Here is a 25,243-nt window from a genome sequence, read left to right on the forward strand (position 1 = left end):
GCTCTGCTGTTAGGTCTTGTGGACATGCAAGCTGCTGGAAGCCATTCAGGAAACAAGGCCAAAGGTCCATGCACACCTGGTCTAGTCAGAGGAAGCCCCAGACCCCAGGCTGTGGGGGGTGGGTTCCACCTTAGCAAACAGACACAACACAGTAGGCAGTTGTAGGACCATAGCTTCTTTATGGGCAGCTGGGGCTACGGGACCGAGCCAAGTGGCCAGGTCACCGGTACAGGTAGTCGGCCTGGATGTTGGCGGAGATCTCAGCCTCCCACTTGTCTCCGTTATTCAGCAACTTCTCCTTGTTGTACAGCAACTCCTCATGAGTCTCGGTGGAGAACTCAAAGTTGGGGCCCTGTAAGAGGGTGGACAGTCAGTCAGCGAGGCAACCCCCTCCCGGGAGCCTCTGTGCTAGCCACCTCACCCGGACCCACTCACCTCCACGATGGCATCAACAGGGCAGGCCTCCTGACAGAAACCGCAGTAGATACACTTGGTCATGTCGATGTCATAGCGTGTGGTCCGGCGGCTGCCATCGGCTCTTGGCTCAGCCTCGATGGTGATGGCCTGAGGGAGTGGCCACAGGTCACTGCCACACTGGCAGGCACCTCCTGGCCCTGCCCCTCACAGCTCAATCTGGCCCCTGGGGGGTCTGCATGGATGCCCCACATCCTCAGACCCCTCCTAGCCCTCCAGGGGAGCCACCTCTCAAATGGACCCATTAGCCTCGCCAGGCTTTTGCTCAGCACTTGCCCAGGTGACCCCCCTGTCTCACAAGGAAGAGGCTATGATCTGCTTTGATCCTTGAAAACCTGTGGCCGGGCAGTGGTGGTACACATCTTTGATCTCAGCACTTGGGAGGCAGAGGCAGAGGCAGGTGGATCTCAGTGAGTTCGAACTCAGAATGACCTACAAAGAGAGTTCCAGGACAGCCAGAGCTGTAACACAGAGAAACCCTGTTTCTAAAACAACCAAAAAGAAAACCTGTGACCCTAAGAGGTCCCCTGGAACAGGAAGTGCCCAATGACTGTCACATTGAACAACCTTTCTGACAGTCCCCATTTGTTGGAGAAAATTAAGACTCAGGTCGAAGGATTTCCCGAAGTCGCACAGTAATGAGGGACACAGACCAAATCCGAAGGTGCATCTTTAACTGTTGGTTTCTGGGGGAAGAGCTGTGTGCCAGCCAAGAGTAAAAAGGGACAGCCTGGGACCCACAGGCCAGGGAACTCTTTAAGGAACTTGGCACTCCCCTGTCCGGCTCACTGCTCAGGGAAGCCTCAGGAGGCACACCCTCTTGTGTTTCCAAGAGCAGGCCGGAGACCCGCAGCAGCTGCTGCCGCAGTTACAGGACATGAGGAACAAGTCTGTCTCACAGAGCGCATACAGCCTACAAGTCATCCCTGCCACCACTGCCGCTCCGGGGGCACTCCCAGGGCATAGCCAGGAGCCGGGCATGACAGGTCTCAAGGCTGCACCTGCGGGGCTCCTGCCAGGCACACCAAAGCCACCTCTGCATCTTCCTGTTTCCACAAACAGCCCCAACTGCAGATGTTCCACATGGCACCCATGAGCACAGTCAAGAGCCGAGGCCCCGAGAGCAGCCACTGGGGACGGGAGCCTTGGCTGCATGTCCTTGGCTCAAATCCAGGATGGGCACACAGAGAGGACTCCTGAAACTACTCCATGGCTCCTGAGCCCAAATGTTACACCATCTACTGACTCCTAGGGTGGGATGTGGGTATGCCACATGGTCTTTTTGGGATGGAGGCTGCCACCGGCTTCCTGACATCAAGAACTCAGTGTCCCGCTCACAGGACCATGGTTAGGACTTTCATCAGGGATTGTGGCAGTGCGTGTCTTTATCAGGAGTCCAGAGGCAGAAGCAGGCAGATCTCTGTGAGCTCAAGGCCAGCCTAGTCTACACGGTGAGTTCTAGGCCAGCTGGGAATAAGCAGTTGGACTGTCCTAAAAGAAAGAACGAAAGGGACTTTGCCGGGACGTGTATCAAGGCAGAGTTAGATTTAGAGCGTACCTGTGCAGGACAGATGGCCTCACAGAGCTTGCAGGCAATGCAGCGTTCCTCCCCGGATGGGTAGCGGCGCAATGCGTGTTCCCCACGGAAGCGTGGACTCAGTGGGCCCTTCTCAAACGGGTAGTTGATGGTGGCAGGCTCCCGAAAGAGGTAGCTCAGGGTCATGCCCAGTCCTGTGGGCAGCACAGAGCTGGCAAGGGGCTGCTCTCCTCCCCAGCACATCCCCGCCTGACTCCCACCTCTCCCCGCTGGCACCCACCTCGGAAGAGTTCTGTCCACAACAGAGTCCGGGCTGCACGGTCCGTCACGGACTTCATGTCCATCTCTAACTCTGACACATTCACGTACTCTGCAGAAGTCAGGGTGGGAGGTTAAGGAATCTGGCTCTGGGAGACGAGGCCCAACTCTCAGCTCTAGGTGCGGCAGGTGGGCTCCTAGTGAGGGCCCAGGGAAGTCAGTCTGCAGCCCTGGGAAGCTCTGCTGGTTCCCTTTCTGCCCAGGTAACCCAAAGAGCCCCTAAGCAAAGCTTTTCAAGTTCAAGGGTGTCGGGGCCTGGGTCCTCCTAGTGGGTCTAGCAGCTCCTCGCCAGCACACGCCTCCCTCCTTCAATGCCACCACAAGGCCCGTGAGTCACATCTCCTGATCACCACCTCCATGTTCAGAGTGGAAACTGAAGCTGGCAGAGGGGCCCTGGCAAAGCAGCAGTTCCCCCGGGTGTGACCACGATCAGGAAAGCCTAAGTCAGAAGACACCATGCGGTACTCACTGTAGGTGGCTGCCACTGCACTGCTGTGGAGGCTTCGGCCACTGAGATGTCCTGCAAGGAGAGGGGGAAACTCTGCTGCTGTGACTTCAGGCCAGAAAGCTTGGCTCCCCTAACCCCAGGAAAGGCTCCCTGGTCCTACCTGCGCGCACGGCCTGGGCCACGGCCCGTGGTAGCATGACTGAGGTCAGACGGTACATCTGGAACATGGAAAGGAGGGGAGGGGAGGGGTCTAAATCTGCCCTCCTCAGGACCTTCTCACACACCATCCCGGTGGGGACCAGCACCCCCAACCCTCACGCTGGCCTCACTCTGCTAAGACTCACCTGACGGGGCACCCCAAGTTCCTTCTACTGTAGCTCCTAAGCAGCTTATTTAATCCACCGCCCCCTCTACTTCTCATCTGTAGTTCACACCAAAACACCCTGACCACCCCGACAGTGTGCTGAGTTAACTCTGAGCCAGGCTTCATGCCAGATGTCACAAGCCGTCATCCTGACATACGGACTGCCCCAAAGTTAATGCCATTGGAACCAGGGCAGGAACCCAGAAGTCACCTGCAGAAAAACCTTAACGGTTTAAATAATCCTCAGGGTCAAGTTCCTCTCCCCAACCCAAGGACCTGCTGGAACTCTGTCCAGCCTGCCTAGTGACCTTGGGCAAAAGATGTCCCCTGGCCTCAGGCATCTCGCCTTCGACATAGGGAGGGAGGGTCCCGGAAACTAGGGATGTGTGCAGTGAAGGGGATGTTGGCCGAGAGCCTGGCACTTTACCAACGCTCCGAAGAGCCCCTCCTCTGACCTCTGACCTCTAGCGGGTCTGCCAATTCTTGACCCGTGACCCCAGGCAATCCTGGAGCCCAACCTACCACTCTCTCTCTCTCAGACCTTCCCCTTGACCTCTGACCCTACGAGCGCAGAAGGCATCCGGCCAGGCAGCGCATGCGCCTGAGGGTGCAGGCTTCCCGGCCCTGCAGCTCGCGGAAGGACGCAGAGGCCACAGGTCCCCAGCCGACCCGCCAGACCCCAGACTTCGCGGAGTGAGCGCTGACGCCACGTCCAACCCCGTCGTCAGGCCACCCAGGCCCTGTCCTCGCCGCCTTGCCCTGGACACCCACCTTGAGGCGCGCCGGCTCCTTCCCTGGCCCAGGCGCGGTCCAGCCGGGAGGCGGAGCCTAACTTCGGGACGCTGCCATTGGCGGGCTACGCGGGCCTTTTTTATTTTTCTCCTGATGGCCTTGCCTGCTGTGGCCTGATTGGCCTGTGGTGCGGCCGCGGGAGGCGGGGCCAGAATTATATTTTCTCTGATTGGCTGACGGGAACGGGCGCTTGAAGTTTTCTAGGGAGCGGCCATGCTGTATCGGAGAGGTTAATACGCGAGACTTCCGAGCTGCTAGAGGAGGGACTTCCTGGGCGTGGTTTGGGACTTTGGGGCCGTCCCGGTGGGTGGGGCATGGCCGTGTGATCATTTGAATATTGTCAAGGTGGCGACCGCTACTCTGCGCCAAAGCGCAGTCACAAGGCTTCATCTGGTTCTCGGAGCAGCCACGGGTAGCAGGACTTTCTAAGTCTGCCCCTGTGACTAGAGAGCCAGGAGGCGAGCTGCATGTCTTGTTTGGAGTGGTCAGGGAAGGCTTCCTTTAGGAGGTGGTGTCTAAGCTGCCGCTGAGGAGTCCAGCGGGCCAGGAAGGTCAAAAACACCGGGCCGGGAGAGGAGACAGGATGTCAAACATTTGGGTTTTAGCAGTTTTAGCGGCTGGAATGTTTCACCCCAGAGGAGGATGGGGAGGATGGGCAAGGAGTCGTTGAGGGAGGGATCTTAGCCTTTAACAGGGTGGCAACACCTCGCTCCAAAAAGAGACAAGACACCCGTGGCTTGGGGTCATCCCTCCTGCTTTAATACTCCAGCGACCACAGGTCGTTAATTCAACCTCATACAGCTAGAAAACCGAGGCCCAGAGGCCCCAGACACGTCTCATCACAGGATTGGCCTGTGCCAGATACCACTGGTTCCCTCAAACACTATCCACAGGAAGGTGGGTAGTTCAGAAGTGCCTGTTTTCTCCCTGATTCCATGGCTAGCACTGCAGGAGAGAGGTCACAGCGCCTCTTCTCACATTCCCACCCTCAGCCTATACCAGTCAGAACAGTCAAAGGCCCAAAAAGGGAAGCCCCAGGAGGAGGAGGGCTGAGCACCCTGCCCTGTGGCCTGGGCCCCAGCAGGCCATTTCCTCAGCGGCTGTGTCCCAGGGAGGGCTCCTGTGGCCCCTGTTCCCCTCACAGCAGTGTGCAGCTGCAGCTTCTCTCCTCCATGGCCACCAGGAGCACCCTGAGGTTTCGCCTCGAGTAGGGTGGGTAACGAAGGTCGTTGATCTTCTCCATCCTGGGGCTGCGCAGCAGACAGGCTCGCTGGTTGGAAAAGGTGTCGAAGGAGAACTTGCCGTGGTACCTGCCCATCCCGCTCGATCCTGTGGGCAGCATGGAACACAGGGTTTAGGTCCTTGGTGGCCAACTGAGGGGACATCACATAGACTTTGCTCTGACAAGTGGGCTGTCTGAGCCTCTCTTTCCCTATTTGTTCATTGAGCTCATCGCAAGACATTATGGATAGAAAAAGGCGGAGCCTTGAACCTGCCGCCAGACCAGTATGCCAGGTTTTCCTGTGGGACAGGCAAACTGAGGTCAAGGGCATGAATTCTCCAGCCAGGCTACCCAAAGTTGAATCCCAGCTCTGTCCTAAACAGGTATGTCACTTAGGGCAAGTGACTGTGACAGTGGCACCCTCCTCCTAGGGCTGTGGTAGACATCTTCAAACCTGTGTGTTTTCTAGTGTCTAGGAAGGGAGAAGGACTCAGCCCAGAAAGTCCAGGCAGCATGACCTGGGAGTAATGGAGATGGCTTGTTGGACTGAGTGAAGCCAGAGGAAAGTGGAATCAGACAGACAGAGGATGGGTGGGGGAAAAAAGAGGGGTGGGGGACTCAGGCTTGGGGACAACTCAGCCTTGAAGGCAAGTGACTTGTCAAGGCCAACCTCAGTAACTGCCACAGCAGACTAAGAGAGGGGAATAGGAGCAGGGCTCCAGGTCAAGACCAGGACAGGACAGACCATGCTGTCACTCCCATACTGAGTATGACCAGGTGGAAGGACCAGAATGCTTTCAATGAGGAAGCAGGCTCCAAGACGAAGGGGCTGCCTGGGTCACGTGCCTGTGGGGCTTGCTGGGATATAGCTGTGAAGTTTGCAGTTGTGTGTGGCGTGGGACATCTCCGCATCCCAGGCCTCCTGGAAGCAGAGATGTGCAGAGCTGGATTTGCGGGGACCTGGGAAGGCTGAAGGAGCGTCACCTGACCCTACCGTGGAGTTGAAGGCACCAGGATGAATGGCAAAAGACTGGGAAAAAGTCAAGAAGCTCGTGACTGGAGGCAACTAGTATCTTTTTACAAAACCTACCAAAATGATCTCTCTGGGTTCTCACCCACATGCTTAAGTGCAAGCACACCTGGAAGGTCCCCCACAGCTGTAGGGAGGTGGGGGGCAGGCTAGATGGACACGGACTGTGGAGAGGGGCTTCCTCCCGTGTCCGCTGCTCTGGGAGTGGGCTGCATGTTCTGCAGTTAGCATGCTCGAGCAGCAGGGTGTGGATGCAGCCGTGGAGCAGCAGGAGGGCAGAGCTCTGCAGCCACCTACCCACTCCTCCAAAAGGAAGGCTGGACAGGGTCATGTGCATGAAGCCATCGTTCCCGCAGAAGCCCCCGCTGCTGGTCCGCGCCAGGACCTGTTTAATCACCTGGGGGAGAAAGAGGAACTTGTAAAACATCTGGTTGTACCTTGTTTCAGGAAGGGTCTGAGGTCCAAGATAGGCCCAATGGACCAGACTCACAAACTCCACCCTAGGGACATGTTCTCTGTGTGTATGTGTGTGGCCTTGGCAGGGGCTTGCGACATAAACCCAAGGAGAAGTCATGAGACCTGGTGTCACCTAGGAAAGGCAGAGTGGCACATGAGGTGACTGCTGAGTCTTGTGTGACAGCTTTCAGGAGAGTAGGGAGAGGGGAGGGAGGGCCTTTGTGGGGAGAGTTTGGGAAGCCAAGGCCAGGTTTGGACTCAGCAGCCTAAGACTGGCCTTGCCTGACTTCCTGAAAGGGCCTGCGGCCTGCGGGTCTGAGCCGGCTGGAGGGAGGGGAGATGGATTTGCTCTACTTAATGGAATGCTGTCCGGTGAGGACGCCTCTCAGATGGGCCTTGTCTGGTGAAGTGGATCCCACCAGGGAGCAGCATTGCCTCAGCCTGAGGCTGCCAAGAACCACGGTCACACCAGAGGATGAGCAGGCTGGAAGACATCCTGGCTTAGGACCAGTGCTGGGTTCAAGAGACTTTGAGGGACAGTTGGCCTCACTGCCAAAAGGGCTGTGATGTGATTTCTTTGTTGTTGTTGTTGTTGTTGTTATTTTTCAAGACATTTGTTTCTCTGTGTAGCCCTGGCTGTCCTGGAACTCGCTCTGTCGACCAGGCTGGCCTTGAACTCAGAGATCCACCTGCCTCTGCCTCGAGCACTGGGATGGAAGGCGTGCGCCGCCAGCACCTGGCTTGTGTTGTGTTTTCCAAAGGTTCCACAGAGGAAGGGCTGAGGTGGTCCCAGCAGAGCCCCCACTCACGGGGAGCAATGGGGGACGTGGTCACAGAGGAAGCGGCCAGGACAGAATGGCGACCTGGGTAGTTAAACCCAGCGTCAGGTATGGTAGTGTTGCCTGTAATTACACCCAGGGCGGCAGTGGCGGAGTAGGGCCCGGAGTTCAAGGTAATCCTCAGGCTAGCCTGAGCTGTTTGAGACCCTGCCTCAAAAACAGGGCTGACGAGATGGCTCAGTGGGTATAGGCACTTGCTGCCAGGCCTGACAAACTGACTTTGAAATACACATGGTGGAAGGAGAGATCGGACTCCCTCCCATTGCCAACAGACTCTCACACAAATGCCGTGCCGTGCATACCTGAAGACACACGCAATAAACAGATGTTTAAAAAATGCTTTTAGCCGGAAGGTGGTGGCGCACGCCTTTAATCCCAGCACTTGGGAGGCAGAGCCAGTCTGATCTCGGTGAGTTCGAGGCCAGCCTGGGCTACAGAGTGAGAGCCAGGACAGGCGCCAAAGCTACACAGAGAAACCCCATCTCGAAAAACCAAAAAAAGAAAAAAAAAGAAAAACAAATGCTTTTAAGGCTGGGACCAGCAACATGGTTCAGTGGATAAAGGGACTTGCTACCAAGCCTAAAGACCTAAGATTGATTCCCAGGACCCACAAGGTGGAAGGAGAGAGCCGACTCCTGCAAGTTGTCCTCTGACCTCTACATGTTCACACAGATACATAAAAATGTGATAAAAAGTGTTAAGCCAAAACCATGCACAAGCCTCATTCTAATTGAATTAAACGGCACAGGGGACAAGTCTTTCCCCTGGATCAAAACATTTCTCCAGTAACATGGTAGCCACCCCTCCACAGAGAGGGCTCCAGCACACTGCCTCCCTTCGGGGCCAGCACAGAGGCTCGCTCAGATACTCGAGACAGGACAGAAGAGCTCTGAGCAGAGCCTTCTAACAGACACAGTCTTCCCAAGTGACCTTTAACTTCCTAGATACATGTGGCTCTGCGGTAACCAGAGTCATTCTCTCTAGAAATCCCATCCCCTGTTACAGAGTAGTGAGAAATCAGGAAAATGGGGACATAGCGGAGAGCTGCCGGGACTCCGGGCTGATCAGAGTGCAGACGCATGGATGGAGGGCAGCTATGGCGATGCCTGCTGTACTTGCCTGGTTGTGGCACGTGCCAGAGTCCTTCATGGGGGAACTGGTTGTGGCGTGCACAGGGAGTCTACTGCCTTTGTGTCTTTTGTATATTTAAAGTTATTCTAGAATAAAAAGTGTGTTTCAATGAAAAAATGGTGATAGCTGAGTATGAAACTTATTTGGTAGGTTTTTTTTTAAAAGGTTTATTTATTTAATGTGTACTGGTGTTTTGTCACACAAATGCCGTGACATGCACACCTGAAAACACACTTTGTGTGAGGGTTTCGGATCCCCTGGAACTGGAGTTATAGACAGTTGTGGTTGCTGGGAATTGAACTCAGGTCCTCTGGAAAAGCTCTTAACCACTGAGCCATCTCTCCAGCCCCATTTGGTAGGATTTGTTTTGTTTTGTTTTTTGTTTTTTAAATTTATGTTTTTTCGAGACAGGGTTTCTCTGTGTAGTTTTGGTGCCTGACCAGGAACTCACTTTATAGACCTGAATGGCTTCGAACTCACAGAGATCCGTCTGCCCCTCCTCCCGAGTGCTGGGATTAAAGGTGTGTGCCACCACCGCCCCGGGCAGGTTTTTTGTTTTTAATTATTACATTTTATTTATTGTGTGTTTGTGTGTACTAGTCTCAGCTCATGTGAAGATTTTGTCGGAGAAAAACTTGTGGGAGTCTGTTCTTCTACCACAGGATTCTTAGAGATGGGGCATCTTTACTGGCTGAGCTATCTCACCAGCCCCCTTATTTGTTTGTTTGTTTGTATCTTTGAAGACTTATTTATTTTATGTGTATGTTTTGCCTGCATGCATGTATGTGTACCACGTATGTGCCTGGTGCTTGAGGAAGTGAGAAAAGGACATCAGATCCCCTGGAACTGGAGTTATGGATCACTGGGAACCAAACCTGGGTCCTCTACATGAGCAACGTGCTCTTAACCACTGAGCCATCTCTCCAACCCAGTTTGGTAGATTTTGTCTAGTGTGCAGGAAGCATTGGGTTTGATTCCCCAGAATCAAATATAACCAGGTGTCATTAACACATTTATAATCCTAACACTCAGGAGGTGGAGTCAGGAGGATCAGGTTCAATCCTGGACTGCATAGTTTGAGGCTAGCCTAGGCTACATGAGACCCCCATCTCAAAAACTTGTTTGACCAGGTGTGATGTCATCCAGGAGAGTTTGGCCCAGGTAGGGTTGACTTCCAGGAGAGAGGTCAGGGACAAAGCCAGGAGGCCGCCACGCATGAAGTCCTGCTCTGTGGCCACCCTCCCACAGCCCACTGCTTGTATCCCACCCTACCTGGCTTCTCTTCGAGAAGGCATACAGTGCCAGCGGCTTCTCGCGCCGGTTGATGAAGTCGATGGCCTCGTCCAGGCTCCTCACAGTCACCATAGGCAGGATGGGCCCGAAGATCTCCTCCTGCATCACAGGCTCCGTCTCCTGCACGTCCACTAACACGGTGGGTGCTGCAATACAAAGGGGAACTCAGCCTCACTCATAGGCAAGACGTGTCCAGAGCGAGGGCTCCGATAAGGACAGCCTGTGCCCCACACAGAGCAGTCCTGGGGTCTGACTTCCTGGGACCTCAGGCTTGGGGTCTGGAGTCCCACAGAACAACAAAAGCTACAACAGAAGTTCAAGCCATACTCTGAACCTCTAGAGTGGGGTCATAGGTCAGTGAGTCCTGAGGAGTCAGAGGCTCAGAGTCACGGTGGTGTGAGGCTGTGGAACTGGGTCCCAGAGCTGTGTACTCAAGCCAGGCTCCAGAGGTGAGACAGAGGAGTTAGTCAGACATAGGCTGAGACTTGCAGTCCAGCGTGGGCCCCTCCAGCTTGGAAAGGTCTGAAAAGCCCAGGTTAGGAAGGGGGAGACTCACCAATGTAGAGATCGCTTTCATCGCTCTGGCCACCAATGGCCACGCGGCCACAGCCCAGCAGTCCCTGGAGACGCTTGAAATGTTTCTGGTTGATGATTCTGCCCAGGCTGGGGGAGGTCTGTGGGTTGTCTCCGTAGAAACGTGTGATGGCGTTCTGCAGGGCCGGCACCAGCCGCTCCTGCATCTCCTGGCTACACAGGATGTAATCGGGGGCCACACAGGTCTGGCCAGCATTGAAGCAGCGGAACCAGGCCACACGGTTGGCTACATTCTGGGGGTCACAGTCGTCATCCACATAGCAGGGGTTCTTACCCCCCAGCTCCAGGGTGATGGGCGTCAGGTGTTTGGCAGCAGCGGCCATCACGATCTTGCCTACATAAGCGTTCCCTGGGTACATGGGAAGGGCCTAGAGTGACTCATTAGTGAACTGGTAAGTGGGTGGCCTTATCTGTGTCCCTACACAGGGACTCGAAAAGAATTTATCCTACACTCCCAGCAGTGAGTCGGACTCCGTGACCCCCTCCAATGTAGCCCCTCAGCTCCTGGCTGTATTCACTTCTGTCCCTGGCCCACCTTGCAGCTTATGCTCCAGCCTGTCACAGTGTTAGCCACCTCTCCGGCTCCTGAAACCTCTGATGTCCTCTGCCTTGTCCTCTAAGGCCATAGTCCAGCTCCGCCTGCCTGATGCTCAGTCCCTCCTCTCTCTCACAAACTCCTTCCCCGAGTTCCTGGTCTACAGGCTCCTCCTCACTCCCCCTCTCCCTCTGCCATCTACTCATCCCCCAGGTTGTCCCAGCCCTTGCCTGCCACACCATAGCTCTTCCATTCCTTGTTTACTCTCTGCTCGCCTCAGCTCAAACACCGCAGAGGCACTTTGGCGACAGGGACACTCGCCTGTGCTCTCAGTGCTCAGAAAGCTGAGGTAGAAGATTGCCTCAAGTTCAATGCCAGCCTGCGCTACACTGTAAGATCCTATCTCAAACAGTGGCTGATCCAGCCATGGTGGTACACTCCCATACTTCCTGCACTCAGGAGGTAGAGGCAAAAGTGTCAGGAGTTGAGGGTCACCCTCAGCTACGTAGTGAGTTTGAGGCCAGCTTGGGTTACATGAGATCTTGTTTGGAAAAAAATAAGACAAACCCAAACAAGAGCAGCATCCAAGGGCTGAGAGTATGGCTCAGTGGTAGAGCACTTGCCTGGCATGTATGAGGTCTGGGGTTGATTCCCAGCACCTCAAACACAGATAAAAGACTCCAGAATCCCAGCACTCAGGAGGCAGGGGCAGACAGATCTCTGTGAGTTTGAGGCCAGTCTGGTGTACAGAGCAAGTTCCAAGACAGCCAGGGCTGCACAAAGAACCCCTGTCTGGGGGCGGGGGGCGGCGCGGGATCCCAAACATGCAGCCTCTGACATACAGTCTGTGCACTCAACAAAGATGCCCTGGTCTCGGGAGGATGAGTGATGAACACTTCCTATGGACCATATGCTGTGATAAAGGACCTTGTCTTCTGTACAGACCTGTGCTTTGAATTGCCTCAGATGAGAACAGGCTAGATTAGTCATGGCACCCAGCAGTGAGATCCCCGTCAGGTCTGTTGGGACCTGACTTGAAAGCTGGCCTTGGCCTTACCTCTGCACCTGGCCCTGAGACCCTAACCTAAGTGCCACCAGGGCTGAGGGTGTAGAGGTGTCTTTGATGGCACTCCCCTGCCTCCCTTTTCCCCACAAGATTGGAAGACCAATCTACCTTTGCTTCAGCAGCCTTCCCTGTCCCTAGCTGGGCCTTTCCTAGGCTTGAGGCAAGGTCTAGAGAAAAGTCCAAAGCCCAGCTCTGGCCTGTTCTAACCACCTGCAAGTTGAGCCAGCCAGCTTAGGCTCAGGCCCACTTGGGCACTGCCCACTACCTCTACCATTTTTATCGTCCAGGAACTTCATCCTGATCCCTTGAAGCAGACGCCTGGGATCTGGGACATGGTAGCAAATGGCAGGTGACCTCTGGGAGCTAGTCTCACTAAGAGCTTGGGTGCAAATCCTGTCCTGGCCAGCTGGGCAACCCTGGGTCGGGTTCTGCTGCCCTTCAGCACCCCAAGGCAGCCTCTTACCTGTCAGGGCTGAAAGGAGATCACAGGGCCTGCTGTCGGGGCTGTCGGGAGGTCATGGGGTCTGCTGTCAGGGTCTGGTGCAGCAGGAGCTTGGAATGGGTGGACTTTTGACTCGGGGTTGAGGTGGGGAGGTGGTTGGTGGTTATGGACATGGGAGTCTGTCTTCGCTAAGGGTCTGGAGGCTAGAGCCACCCCTGAACCTCACCTGTAAAGAAGATGTGGTCGAACCTGTGTTCCAGCAGCTGCGAGGTCTCCTGAGGCCCACCCAGCACCACGGCAAAGCAGCTCTGTGGGGAAAGAAAGGTCCTCAGACCCATCTTCCGAGTTTAGGGGTGGTCCAGCCTGCATGGAGCCCACCCATCTTGCTTCACCCAGGCTTCGATGATCTTTCCTGAGAACATCCAGGGGGCTGAACACTGCGGTCTTAGGGAAGAATGAAGCCAGGGCCAGTCATGGGACCCCAGGGCACAGACTTCCCTGGCTACATCCTAGAAACCGAAGGGGAGGGGCAGTGATGTAGCCAAGGCCATGCAACTCAGAAGAGTATCCCTAGCCAAGCATAGCAACTCATTCTTGTAATTCAGCTCTCAGGAAGCCAAGACAGGAGGATCACAATGAGTTTGAGGCTAGCCTTGGCTACAGAGTGAGGCCCTGTTAAAAAAAAATGGAAGAGATGGGGGCTGGAGAGATAGTTCAGAGGTTAAGAGCACTGGTTGCTCTTCCAAAGGTCCTGAGTTCAATTCCCAGCAACCACATGGTGGCTCACAACCATCTGTAATGAGATCTGGTGCCCTCTTCTGGCCTGCAGGGATATGTGCACTGTATACATAACAAATAAATTTTGAAAAAAAAAATAGAATTTGAGACGAAGACTAGAGAGGTGACTCAGTAGTGAGAGTGTTTGCTGTGCAAGCTTGAGGCCCTGAGTTCGATCCTGAGGACCCACTGAAGAGCTGCGTGTGAGGGCAGGCACCTCTAATTCCAGCACTGGGCAGTGGAGAAGGACAGATCCCAGAGAATCCCTGGTCAACTAGTCTAGCCAAATTCTCCAGTCCCAGGAACCAGTGAGAGACCTTGCCTCAAAACATAGGGTGAACATTTCCAAGAACCACCAGGGGTTGAGCTCTGGTCTCCACACACACACACACACACACCCTCAAATACACTCCCCCACACTGAAGGCCCTCCTGAGGTTGGGCCATGTCCCCTCCTTACCCCCACCGGAGCTGCCCAGCCCTAGGCCTCGACTATCCCTCTTACCTGGTCCAGATAGCGGGGCAGGACCTCAGCCAGGATCTTCTCAATGGCCTTGCTGGTCTCCGAGGGCTTGAGTACCACGCAGTTCCCTGCAGTCAGCACAGAGGGAATGCTAGGAGAGGCAGCCGTGCAGGGTGCATGCTGGCCACACGAACTCTCAGATGAAGAGTCAGAAGTGATGGATAGACCCTGCCAGCTCCCCTGTCTTCCTTTTCTGGTTTCCTAGGTAGCCCTGTGTTTTCCAGTGAGTAGGATTGTGGGAAGGTGGAGGTCTCACCTGCAGCAATGGCCCCCACCAGCGGCACAAGGGTCAGGTTCAAGGGGTAATTCCAGGGCACAATGATGAGCACCAGGCCGAAGGGCTCCTTCCGGATGAAGGCTGAGTCCAGCTGTGTGGCCTGGGCCAGGGGTGAGCTGTGAGGCTCTGTGGAGCCCCACTGTGGGAGCAAACAGTTCCCAAACCCCAACTGCCACCCTGACTCCTCCCCAACTTACCAGATTCTTGGACACTTTCTCATCCTTCATCCACGATCGCAGGTTCCTGAGGGCCAGGTCCACCTCAGCCTGGCTGATGGCAATCTCAGATACTTCCGACTCAAAGGCTGACTACAGAAAGGAATGAGGGTCAGGGCTGAGTCCTAGGGAACCCCAAAGCAGCAAATAGCTGGAGTGTGGGGAAAATACTTCCCAAAGGTCCTGCATCTCTTTATCCATTCATTCATTCATTCATTCATTCACCCACTCCAGGGAGCCCTGGGCACCTGGAGGCAGAATGTAGTGGAGTCAGAATATAGAAGCGATCCTAGTAGGTGCAAAGGCCCTGTGGCTGGCCGAGGCTTGCTCTGCTTCTGCTTAGCAGGGAGTACAGAGGGAATAAGGCATGATTCTCCTCGGTCAGTGGTTTCATTTCCCACAGCCCAGGTGGACAGTACCAAGTGCCCAGGGGAGAAGTAAGAAGACAAAAATCAATGGGACCCAGGGCTGGGGATGTGACTCAACCATAGAGAGATTGCCTAGCATATACAAAACTCTGGGATCCATTCCCAGCCACACATAAACTGGGCATGATGGCATACACCTAGCACGGAGGAGGCAGAAGCAGGAGGACCAAGAGTTCAAGGTCATTCTCAGCTTCATAATAAGTTTGAGAACCTATTTCAAACCCAAACCAACCAAACAAACAAAAAAAGGACCATGCTTCTGACTTCTGCAAGCTGTGTGCTCTAATCCAAACTCCAGGAGGGGTCCAGACTTCAGGGTCCAGGATGCCAGAGCCAGGCTGGATTGTGACCATTGAAATTCAAGCTCTCCTGGGTAACAGCAGAAGATGGAGGCCTGCAGAGGTGATGCAGAGTGCCAGGAAGACCACACAAGGGATGTACCATGCAATATAAGGGGATGTGCCATGCAGTATAAGGGGATGTACCATGCAATATAAGGGGATGTGCCATGCAGTATAAGGGGATGTACCATGCAATATAAGAGGATGTGCCATGCAGTATAAGGGGATGTACCATGCAATATAAGGGGATGTGCCATGCAGTATAAGGGGATGTGCATGCAATATAAGGAGATGTGCCATGCAATATAAGGGGATATGTCATGCAATATAAGGGGATGTGCATGCAATATAAGGGGATGTGCATGCAATACAAGGGGATGTGCCATGCAATATAAGGGGATGTGCCATGCAATATAAGGGGATATGTCATGCAATATAAGGGGATATGCATGCAATATAAGGGGATATGCCATGCAATATAAGGGGATATGTCATGCAATATAAGGGGATGTGCCATGCAAAGCCAGGTGGGTGTTCTGTGCCACTCAACCCCACTGCTTCCTAGTAGCCGAGCCTGGTTCAGGCAACTTTCAGCCACACACAGCTCACGGCAAGCCTGGCAGCTCCTGAGAACCCTATCGAGGTATGGGGGGGGGGATGCACACAGTGGGCACAGTGACCTCAGGAGAGCAGGGTACTTTGAGTGAGATTCTTCCTCAGGCCCTGCTTTTCCTGGCTGTGTGTTTCTGGGCAAGAAACTGCCTTCTCCGAACCCTCCTCTGGGGACAACTGGCTGTGACTGTCCAGCAGGAGGAGTGCTAGGGGTCGGAGGAGAGAATGACCACAGCACTGGGCAGATGCCACCTGCCGAGGGTGGAGACCTGAGTAGTCTGGCCGGATTAGAGGGAGGCACCAGGCTGAATTTTCTGGGCCGCTGCCTCCTTTGTAAGGTCCAGGTTTCTGGAGTCGGATAAGAAAGCAGAGGTGGAACCTGAGCTGAAGGGGGAAAGGTCGGGTCTCCTGGGTGCTGGGCGCGGCTGGTGAGAAGCTGTAGGAGTCAGTCCCAAGAGAGCCCATCAGACTGGGGCAGTCTCTAGGGTAACAGCAGGGGATAAAGTGAAGAGGAACTCACTGGGTCAGTCCCTTGGAGGGACTGGGGGACCCTGTATGGCTGCTGCTGGAATTGGGAGGGAACCCCAGAACCTCCAAGATATAGAGACTGTAATGTCCACAGTGCCAAGTGAGACCAAAGTCGTCCAGGGCGTGGCCCACTTCCTCAGGCCTTCTCTTCCATATCTCTCTGTCTCTCTGTCTCTCTCTCCAGCTGCTTTGGGCTCTGCAGGTCCTCAACTGCAGACACACTAAGCTCTTCAAGCCTCAGGACCTTTGCATATGCTGCCGGGCCACTCCCTCCAACGTCCATGCAGCTCTTTCCTCCTCCTGTTTTCTGACTCTGTTCTGAGGCCCCCTTCTCAGAAGAACCTTCGTTGGCCCCACATAGCAACCAGCATCACCATCCAGCCCCCGACTTAACACTGGAATGTCTGCACCTCACATGTTACCAGGCCACACGCACAGGGTGGATTTGCTGTCACATTGTCACCACCCTTTCCCCCGGCAGAGGTCAGCTCTGTAGACACTGGGACTTTGCTCTCTGTGTGTTCCCGGAGCCTATCCTGGCACCCGTACCAAGCACATACCAAGTTTTCCATAAATAGCTGCAGCGTAGATGGGGGACACAGGGATGGGGGCCAACAGTCACCCGTGGCTCATGAAAGGAGTTGGGGTCCCATGGGCTTTCAACTCCTCTTCCTGGAGGATGTGGCTGAGCTGTGTCCCTTGTCCCAGCTGTACCACCCTTGCTGACCTGGGGGGGGATGGGGGGACACACACACCCCTCCCCCACTGTCCCTGCTCCACGCACCTTGCGCAGGTCCTGGGCCAGCGCCTCCTGCAGCTGCTGTTTGTTGTCCCGAAGGAAGCGGCTCAGGCCTTGCAGCTGCGCAGCCCGGAACTCAGCCGGCCGCGTGCGCCCCGTGTTGAAGGCCTCCCGCAGCTGCCGCAACCTGTCCTCGAATGAGTCCATCCTGCAGGACAGCGCAGTGTGAATCGGGCGGCTGCCCTCACCTTTGCCACAGTCCCCAGCCCCTGCCCACCCAGGGCCTCCCTTGGACAACTCCATGGGTGGCAAGAGTGGCCTTTGAGACGGTCCTTCAGGGACCCAGCCAGACACAACAGGCACTCCTCCTCCTGCTGCCGGCTGGACTACGGAAGGGATGAGCTTGATAAGGCTGGGCAGGTGAGCCGGGGCTCTCTGCTGCTTTGGTGAAGTTAGTTCCGACCCAAGGCCCCTCCTGCTCTAGGGCCCTCCCAGGGGCTGCACTTCACCCTGCCTGGCCTGAGTAGAATGGACGGGAGGGACACCACCACGGCGGCCACCACAGCTCTTGTGGGACTGCACGAGGAGCCAGGCTGGCTGGCGGCAGCTCAGAGGCCTGGGGTGACCTCGGGCAGACCCTCAGCAAAGGGAAGAATGGCTTGGGCTTCCCAGAGGCCCTCCTGCTCACCTCAGCAGGGATGCCCGCTGGACCACAAGAGAAGGTGGCAGCTGCGGAGGAGAGCCAGGTGGGGTGATGGGAGTCACCAGCCGGGACTGGAAGACAGGGAAGGGGCCTGATATTCCCCTGGGCTCACGCCTGTTTACACGAGGCTCGTCAGAGGAGCCTGTGACGCATTTTCTCCTTGGCCTGGTACCAAGGACAGGTCGGGGACCCTTTCCTCCTCCGCTGTCTGCCTTCGGGTCTCAGTGTACCTGACGCCTACACCGATGCTCTTTCGTGTGCTCTCACGGTGGTCCCCTGCTCAGCTTGGCTCTGTACTGACAGATACCACAGGATGCCTAGTTACCCTCCACCTACCTCCTTTACCGATTGCCCCCTCCCATGGGACCAGGAGGCCACTCCACTTTGTCTATTTAACTCATTTCTTGGGGCTCAGTGCCCCAAACTTCCCAGTGACAAAAAGATAGTTGCTGGAGTTGTGGGGGTTTGTTGCTGTTTGTGTTTAATTTTTTTTCACGTGCCTCTGTGTATGACGTTCATGCACGAATGTATGTATGTATATGTGTTCCCATGTCCATGCAGGCCCAAGGTTAATTCTGGGTCCTCAAACATGCTCTACTTCATTATTAAGTCAATCTCTAAACCGAACACCAAGTTCACAGCTAAGACCAGTCTAGGGCTGGAGATGTGAGCTCAGCAGTTAAGAGCACATGCTGCTCTTCCAGAGGACCTGAGTTCAAATCCCAGCAGCCACATCAGGTGGCCCACAACCAGCTGTGACTTTAGCTCCAGGGGAATCTGACACCTCTGGCCTCTATAAGCACTGTGCACTCACACACACACACATAATAAACTAAAAAGTACTGAAGGGAAACAGCCAGACAGTTTGCTCTGGGGATCTCCTCCCTCCTCCTTTGGGCTATGGAATTCCAGGCAGCTGTCACACCCACCAGCATTTGTGTGGGTGCCGGGGATTTGAACACTGGTCCCCTTGCTCGAGTGGCAGGACTTTATGTGCTCAATCATTTCTCTAGCCCCGGGTGTTTCCCCCCGTGGTTGAATGTGAGACAGGTGTTCCTTACACACACTATGTAGCTATGATGGTCTTGAACTCTGGGTCCTCCTGTTTACAGTTCCTGAGTGCTGGGGTTATAGGCACATAGCGCCATGCCTGGCTTAGCTGACAGGCTTTGTGAAGATGAGGCCCTGCCTTCTGCTTCTGGGCCCAGGTGGGCACCAGTGCTTTGCCACTGACATGTCTGTCTGTCTGTCTGGAGGCCTTTGTGGAGAGCAGTGATCTGGAGCAATAAGCCACCCCCAGAGGCTGTGCCCAGGGTCCAGTGTTGACCCTCCAGGCCTCCTGTGCCCAGGCTCCAAAAGACAAGCTGGAAACTCAGAGAGAGCATTATCTCCATCCTCAGTGTGTCTCAGGGCTCTGCTTCTGCTAGTTGTGAGTCCTTGGGCACAGACTCTCCTGTCCTGCCTCAGTTTCCTTGCCGTTACAGGAGGTGAAGCCCTGGCTTTTGGGAAGATCTGAGCAGACTGCTGTACAAAGCATTTGCCGTTGTCCCCAGAAGGCACAGGGAGACCAGCAGCCCATGAGTCACCAGCAGAATTGGAGGGACATTCTGTGGTTAAAGCTCTTGCTGTGCAAGCGAGAACACCAGAGTTCAGATTCCCAGGCCCAAGTAAGTGCCAGTGGGCACGTGAGCTCCCCACAATTCCAGCCTCGGAAAACAGAGACAGGACTCCCTGGAGCAAGCTGTCTAGTGAGACTTCTCATACTGGCAAGCTCTGGGTTTGACTGAGAGACCTCAAAGAGAATGAAAGTGGGAAGCTATGGGAAATGTTCCAAACATCAACCTTAGGCCTCCTTCCACATACATACAAACACGTGCATCCCCCACACAGTGACCCCCCACACATGTGAACACACACCCCCATGAGAAAAGAAAAAATGACACCACCAACAGTCCCTCCCTCCCTAATGCCCTGCTCACTGGAGTCTCTTCAGAGCCCACAAAAATGTAAAGCATGCTACCAAACATTGGCTTGTGGGCAAGGGAGCTCTGTGGGTGGGGTCTATACAGAACATTCTAGAAGTGCTCCTAGCAACACTGATGCCAACTCACTATGGCAGCAGTACACACACACACACACCTCTCCTGCAGGACTGCCCACCTGGCCCACAATGCCCCCTCAGGGTTGGTCACTGTGGAGGGAACCTGAGGGTGTGCCCACTAGGGGGTAGAAAGCCAGGCTGGACCTGATTAAGCAGAGGAGCTAAGGTCATCTACCACCTGGGATCAGGAGTCTTAGACTGAGACATCACAAGAGAACTGGGAAGTCACAGTGGACATACATAGGGGATTCTTATGTAACTCCTGTACCCCATCCTCCCTCCACAGGTACATCCCATCCTGAGGAAGTATGTAAGGATGTCTGCCCTGACTCCTTTTAACACAACAGAGGCACAGAGAGGACAAGGAGCCAGCCTGAGGACACCCAGTTCCTTCACAGTGGAAAACCTCAGCCCAGAGGCACAGAAGGCTGCCTGCTTCAGTCTCCCCGTTCCTGGAGCATGAGAACAGGGCAACCAGTGAGTGGGGAGAGGAACAGACAGTCCTTGGGAGGAAGCAACACTTGTGAGCTGCAGATTCAGGACCAGAAGGACAATACTTGCCCACCACAGGAAGAGAAGAGCCCCTGAGCACAAAGAGCCAATCTGTTGGGGTCTCCTTCCCTCAATCCCATCATTCCCACCGATCCCCACCATGCTGTCCTGTCCAAGCCCAGGGCTCAGCTGGTGAGCCAGGGGGTCTTCCTGAGAATGGGGTGGGAGTTTCTATGTCATTTCTATTTTCCTGGGGCCTGAGTAGGACCATGGGCCTGGGGATCCCTCTAAAAGTAATAATCAGCCTGGCATGGTGGGCCATGCCTCCAGTCCCAGCAGCAGAAAGGCATATGAGTTCTAGCAAATTTCATATGAACCAAGGCTACATGAAACTCTGTGTCAAAAAAGCAAAATTATGGGCTGGAAAGATGGCTTAGGGGTAAAGGAGATTGCTATGCCAGCCGGATGGCCTGAGTTTCCTCTCTAGAACCCACATACAGGCGGAAGGAGAGAACATCTCCATAAAGTTGTCCTCTGACCTCCACGGACATGCACCACCCCACATCATAAACAAATGCTCTAAAAAACATACAAAAATGCTCGGTGGTAGTGGCGCACGCCTTTAATCCCAGCACTCCGTGAATTCGAGGCCGACCTGGTCTATAGAGCAAATCCCAGGACAGCCAGGGCTACAGTGAAACCCTGTCCCTAAAACAAACAAATAAAAATAAATAAAAATTTAAAAATTACTAGCTAGGGGCTGGAGATGTAGCTCGTTGATAGAGTGCTTGTCTAGCATGCAGGAGGGACTGAATTTGGTCCCTTGGGAAGTGGAGGCAGAAAGGTCAGAGTTTAGGGTCAGCCTGGGCTACATGAGACTGTGCCCACAAACAAACTGGTGCTGACCATGGTAGGCGGGGCTAGCCTGGGCACTTGCTGTGGATGTCCAGGGCTGCAGGGTAAGCCTGAAAACTAGAGAGAAGGGGGAAGGCGTGAGCACTGAGGCCCACACTCCATCACCCAGAGGTTAGCTGCCATGCAGAGGCCCTGTCCTGTGCCCTTGGAAGGGTCCAGCTGGTGGACTTTCCCTCTGGCCGGTGCCTGCTCTCTCCTACCCCACTGGGCTCCTGTGCAGGAAAGCTCAGCCCAGTCCCTCATCCTTCCTGCCTCAGTTTCCTCAACCACACCACAAGCCTCCGTGGTCAGGGGGCTCCGTGACCTGGACACAAATCCCAGCAGCTCGTTCACTGGCTGGAAGACGTCACACAGGTTTCCTGGCCTCTTTGGCTCATTCTTTTGATTAGTAAAATGGTCAGCTCTTGGTGCCCCCTGCATGCTTGTTGCTGGGGAGACTCAAAGGCAGAGGTTTAGAAAGCCTTGGTCCAGGCATGGCCCCCAGAAGCACTTAGTGAGAGGTGGCGCCAGAGGCGCTGGGGGAGGAGGACTCCGGGATAAGGGCCCAAGGACACCTTAATCCAGTGTGGGATTTGAGAGAGCCGGGGGTCTCGGTGGCAGTGAATGAAGGTGTGATCTCAAGGCCTGGAGACCTCCATCAGGACTGCCAGAGGTGGGGGCGCTAGGTCGGGCTCAAAGGCCCCCAGGCCCTGAAGGGGGTCCTGCTTTAATCTCCTATTTGTGGCCTATGTGCGGCTTTGGCCCTGGGTTCCAGGAGACTGCCCAGAGCTTTGGGCAGCAGCTTCTCCTAGCCATGGTCCCTAGGGAGCTGGGACCAAGACATTCCTGGGCCTGGAGACTGAGCCTGCCCTCCCATAGATAAGCTGCTAGAAGATGAAGTCCTTGGAACCACAAGACCCCTCCCCAGGCACAGCAGGAGCCTGCCTGTCTTTCACTGGGCTCTGGCAAAGTCTGTTGCTGAGGAATCTTTCCTAAGATCTTTGGAGCGCCCCAACTAGCCGGGCTGGCATGGTAGTTAGTGCCTTGGAAACGGTGCCTGAAGAGACCTCCAGGGGTCGGAGGCCATGTTCTCTCCTGTGGCGGCGGCGCCCGTGTCCCTCATCCCCCTCACAGGATGAGTCCCCCAGGAGGAGGAGGGCTGTGGAGCGCAGCGCAGACTCAGGAAGCCAGCTGAGCCCTGTACTCTTCAGCCCTCCCCCTGAGTATCTTCCTTCCCTTTTCTCCTCAGGCTGCAGGCAGATGAGGCCTGAAAGACACAGGCTGCCGGTGTGGTGTGTGAAGCCACCCACTGCCAAACAAGACAGGGAGCCCAGCACCCCAGAGCAGCGAGGCTAGATCCCAGCCAGAACAGATCAATAGCAGACCCACTCCCGTCTCCCTGGGATACAGTACCTGAGGCCTCGCCAAGCTGCCCTTCTTCCTGGCTGTCCAGCCAGCCTGGCACCCCGCCTTTATGCAAGGTCCAACAATGCCTGCCCCTGGGGCGGGGCCACCCTGGCCTAGTGCCTGACCTTGGCTCCAAGCCTGGTGGAAGCTTCGAGCTGGGATTTTACCAAAACATCTATCTTGTAGCGGCCTAGAGACTCTCTCAGACCACAGAAAAGGAGGCAGGGCCCAGAGAAGGGTGGCGTTAATTCAGGGTCACACAGCAGTTCTGAGCATTGAGTGGGATAGTTAGTGGGGCGGGGGGGGGGGGGGGGGGGGGGGAGGCTGAGGTGGGCATGTTCTAGGCCCTAGGAGGAGAGCCGGGGAATTTCAATGTGAAAGTGGGACCCAGTGGCCTGGAACATTAAGAAAGGCTGAACACTGCCACCCAGCCTTGTCTACACTGAGTCTCAGTTTCCCTGTCTGCTAAGAGGTCAGACCCAGAGTCCAGAAATACAGTCTCAGGACTAGGCCCTCTGCCAGCTGTGTCCCAGGCCTCGGCCTTCCTGTGACCCCCCAATCTACCTCCAGCTGCAGCCCACTCACAAACTTATCACCCTCAAACCTCATATTTTACAATGAGAAACTGGGGCCCTGTGAGGGGACGGGTCTTGGCCACATAGGATATGCACGGCAAGGCTACGACTTGACGAACTGAGGATGTGTCTCTCCCCAAAGACATCCCCTCTGCCTGCCACCCTCAGACAGCCATCATGATCCCCTGGGGTCCTGCTCCTCTGCAGGTGCAGAGCTGAGCCTGGCTCCACCCCAGGGACACCTGTGGGAGCCAGCACAAAGGGGGATGATCCTGAGCAGCTGCTGGGGGCGGACAGGCTGGCGATTGGGTTACATGGATGTGTGTGTGAGAAAGAGACATCCTCTGTACCTCTGCCCCGGGGTCACATGCAGCCTTTCCCCACAGGTGCCCCGAACGAGCCTGGAGGCTGCTGGCCAGGGCCTCTGTGCCGACCTTGCACCTAGGAGATGCTCCTCACCGCCTCACCCAGCTCCCCAACCTACCTGGGAGGGCAAGAGGGGCCCGCAGGCCCACGCCCCGCTGCCAGCCCTGCAGGATTCAGTTAGCTGGGATAGGTGTAGGGCCGAGGGGCCACTGAGGGCCCTGTCTTCTGCGTGGGACGGAGCCCCCAGCCGCCGCTTGTCACGTGGATCAGCATGTGACAGCCCTGCTGTGCTACTGTCTGGAACTGAGCCAGACACACGCACAGGCAGAGCGGCTGTCATGTAGGGCTGAGCTGGCGCTGAGCCTATAGCTCTCAGCCAGAAACTAGGCCCAGAGAGGGTCAGCCACTGGTCTGAGGCCACACAGCAAATGAGGGGCTCATGTGGGAAAGATCCTAGTAAGCAGGAGGGGTGTTGGATTCTGAGAGCCTCCTTCCTAGCCAGTGGGCTGTTGGGGACTTCCCTGCGAGTTTAGGGGTTATATTTGTCTCAATTTAGGAACAGCTTCAGATGAGGCCCACAGGAAGTCCAAATTTCTAGGATAAGGTACCTGAGGTGGTAGTCCCTGTCCAGGGGCCTGGGACACAGCTAAATCATTGTCAGCATGATACAGCCTAGAGTCACTTGAGAGGAGAGCCTCACCTGAAGAAACGCCTAGATCGTACTCGCCTGTGTCCATGTCTGTGGGAGACTGTCTTGATTGTTCATTGGTACAGGCTAGCCCGCCCATCATGAGAGGCACCATTCCCTGGGCAGGTGGTCCTAGGCTGTCTAAGGAAGCTAGCTGGCCTGAGCCTGTGAGCAAGTGAGCCAGTAAGCACCCCCATGGTTCCTGCGGCCCTTCTTCAGCTGCGAAATGAGTCCTTTGGTCAGCGGTGATGCCGTGGGAAGCAGTGAGAAACCCTGCCTTCAGGCTCCTGTCTTGATCCTGCCTTGACTTCACTCCATGACAGACGGGATCTGGAATTATGAACTGAAGAAATCCTTTCCTCTGCTAAACTGTTTGATCACAGCAGAACAGAACCTAGGACACTCCCCAGGATGGGGATCCGGGACAGTGCGCCCCACCGTCCTGCCCCTTTCTTCTGTCCCGTGGAGTGGGACCTGGCACTCACCGCCTTGCCAAGGGGATCAAGAGTAAGTTGTGTCGTGGGGACCATGTGCAGAGCGGGGATCCTAAAGCTGAGACCAGTCAAAAGTCCTCCCTGTTTTTATCTCAGTCCCCTTGGGGACAGGAATAGACAGGGTGCAGAGTGTGGTCTGGGCCTGAGAGTGCTCATCCTTCACCTGCAAAGAAGACCTGACCAAGCCACGTAACCCTCAGGGGGTCTCTGTTCTCACCTGTAAAATGGAGTTGACCCTACCTGTGTTACGGGCTCAGAAAGAATAGTGCAAGAATCATCCACAAGGGCTGGAGAGATGGCTCAGAGGTTAAGAGCACTGACTGCTCTTCCAGAGGTCCTGAGTTCAATTCCCAGCAACCACATGCCATCTGTGATGAGATCTGGTGCCCTCATCTGATCTGTAGTCACATATGCTGTATACAAAATAAATAAATGAATCTTAAAAAAAAAAATCTTTAAAAAAAAAAAAAAGAATCATCCGAAAAGCGCCTGATGATACACCTGAAACAAGCCCAGTGGTGGTGACGAACACCTTTAATTCCA

At 55.1% G+C, this 25,243-nt stretch overlaps 2 protein-coding genes and 1 long non-coding RNA gene across 10 annotated transcripts; 1 reads left to right on the forward strand and 2 right to left on the reverse strand.

Annotated features, from left to right (window-relative positions):
* Nucleotides 1-159: 159 nt before the first annotated feature.
* On the reverse strand, nucleotides 160-4,040 carry Ndufs8 (NADH:ubiquinone oxidoreductase core subunit S8). 5 transcript variants are annotated; one of them, XM_006980507.4, is made up of 7 exons: nucleotides 3,913-4,040; nucleotides 2,938-2,995; nucleotides 2,799-2,849; nucleotides 2,292-2,381; nucleotides 2,033-2,205; nucleotides 436-564; nucleotides 160-352 (listed from the first exon to the last, which is right to left on the reverse strand). In XM_006980507.4, the coding sequence occupies exons 2-7, from the start codon at nucleotides 2,993-2,995 to the stop codon at nucleotides 221-223; spliced, it is 633 nt and encodes a 210-aa protein (XP_006980569.1). In that variant the 5' UTR covers nucleotides 3,913-4,040; the 3' UTR covers nucleotides 160-220. The 5 variants fall into 5 exon arrangements, with proteins under 5 accessions (XP_006980569.1, XP_006980570.1, XP_042114474.1 ...); XM_006980508.3 differs by lacking the exon at nucleotides 3,913-4,040 and adding an exon at nucleotides 3,664-3,886; XM_042258540.2 differs by lacking the exon at nucleotides 3,913-4,040 and adding an exon at nucleotides 3,604-3,666.
* A 630-nt stretch (nucleotides 4,041-4,670) lies between these two features.
* On the reverse strand, nucleotides 4,671-23,774 carry LOC102928423 (aldehyde dehydrogenase family 3 member B1). Of its 4 annotated transcripts, XM_076556436.1 has the most exons (11): nucleotides 22,584-22,647; nucleotides 17,669-17,754; nucleotides 17,026-17,188; nucleotides 14,315-14,425; nucleotides 14,097-14,217; nucleotides 13,823-13,908; nucleotides 12,768-12,849; nucleotides 10,461-10,847; nucleotides 9,884-10,050; nucleotides 6,483-6,582; nucleotides 4,671-5,262 (listed from the first exon to the last, which is right to left on the reverse strand). In XM_076556436.1, the coding sequence occupies exons 3-11, from the start codon at nucleotides 17,185-17,187 to the stop codon at nucleotides 5,072-5,074; spliced, it is 1,407 nt and encodes a 468-aa protein (XP_076412551.1). In that variant the 5' UTR covers nucleotide 17,188; nucleotides 17,669-17,754; nucleotides 22,584-22,647; the 3' UTR covers nucleotides 4,671-5,071. The 4 variants fall into 4 exon arrangements, with proteins under 4 accessions (XP_076412551.1, XP_042114414.1, XP_006980574.1 ...); XM_042258480.2 differs by lacking the exons at nucleotides 17,669-17,754; nucleotides 22,584-22,647 and adding an exon at nucleotides 23,637-23,774; XM_006980512.4 differs by lacking the exon at nucleotides 17,669-17,754 and having other exon boundaries at nucleotides 22,584-22,709.
* On the forward strand, nucleotides 17,185-22,590 carry LOC143269798 (uncharacterized). The gene is made up of 3 exons (XR_013046534.1): nucleotides 17,185-17,400; nucleotides 19,168-19,350; nucleotides 20,071-22,590. It is a non-coding gene; the product is annotated as an uncharacterized LOC143269798 (long non-coding RNA).
* Nucleotides 23,775-25,243: the final 1,469 nt, after the last annotated feature.

The sequence above is a fragment of the Peromyscus maniculatus genome, chromosome 1 (genome assembly GCF_049852395.1).
Source record: "Peromyscus maniculatus bairdii isolate BWxNUB_F1_BW_parent chromosome 1, HU_Pman_BW_mat_3.1, whole genome shotgun sequence".
In the NCBI taxonomy this organism is placed as follows: Eukaryota; Metazoa; Chordata; class Mammalia; order Rodentia; family Cricetidae; genus Peromyscus; species Peromyscus maniculatus.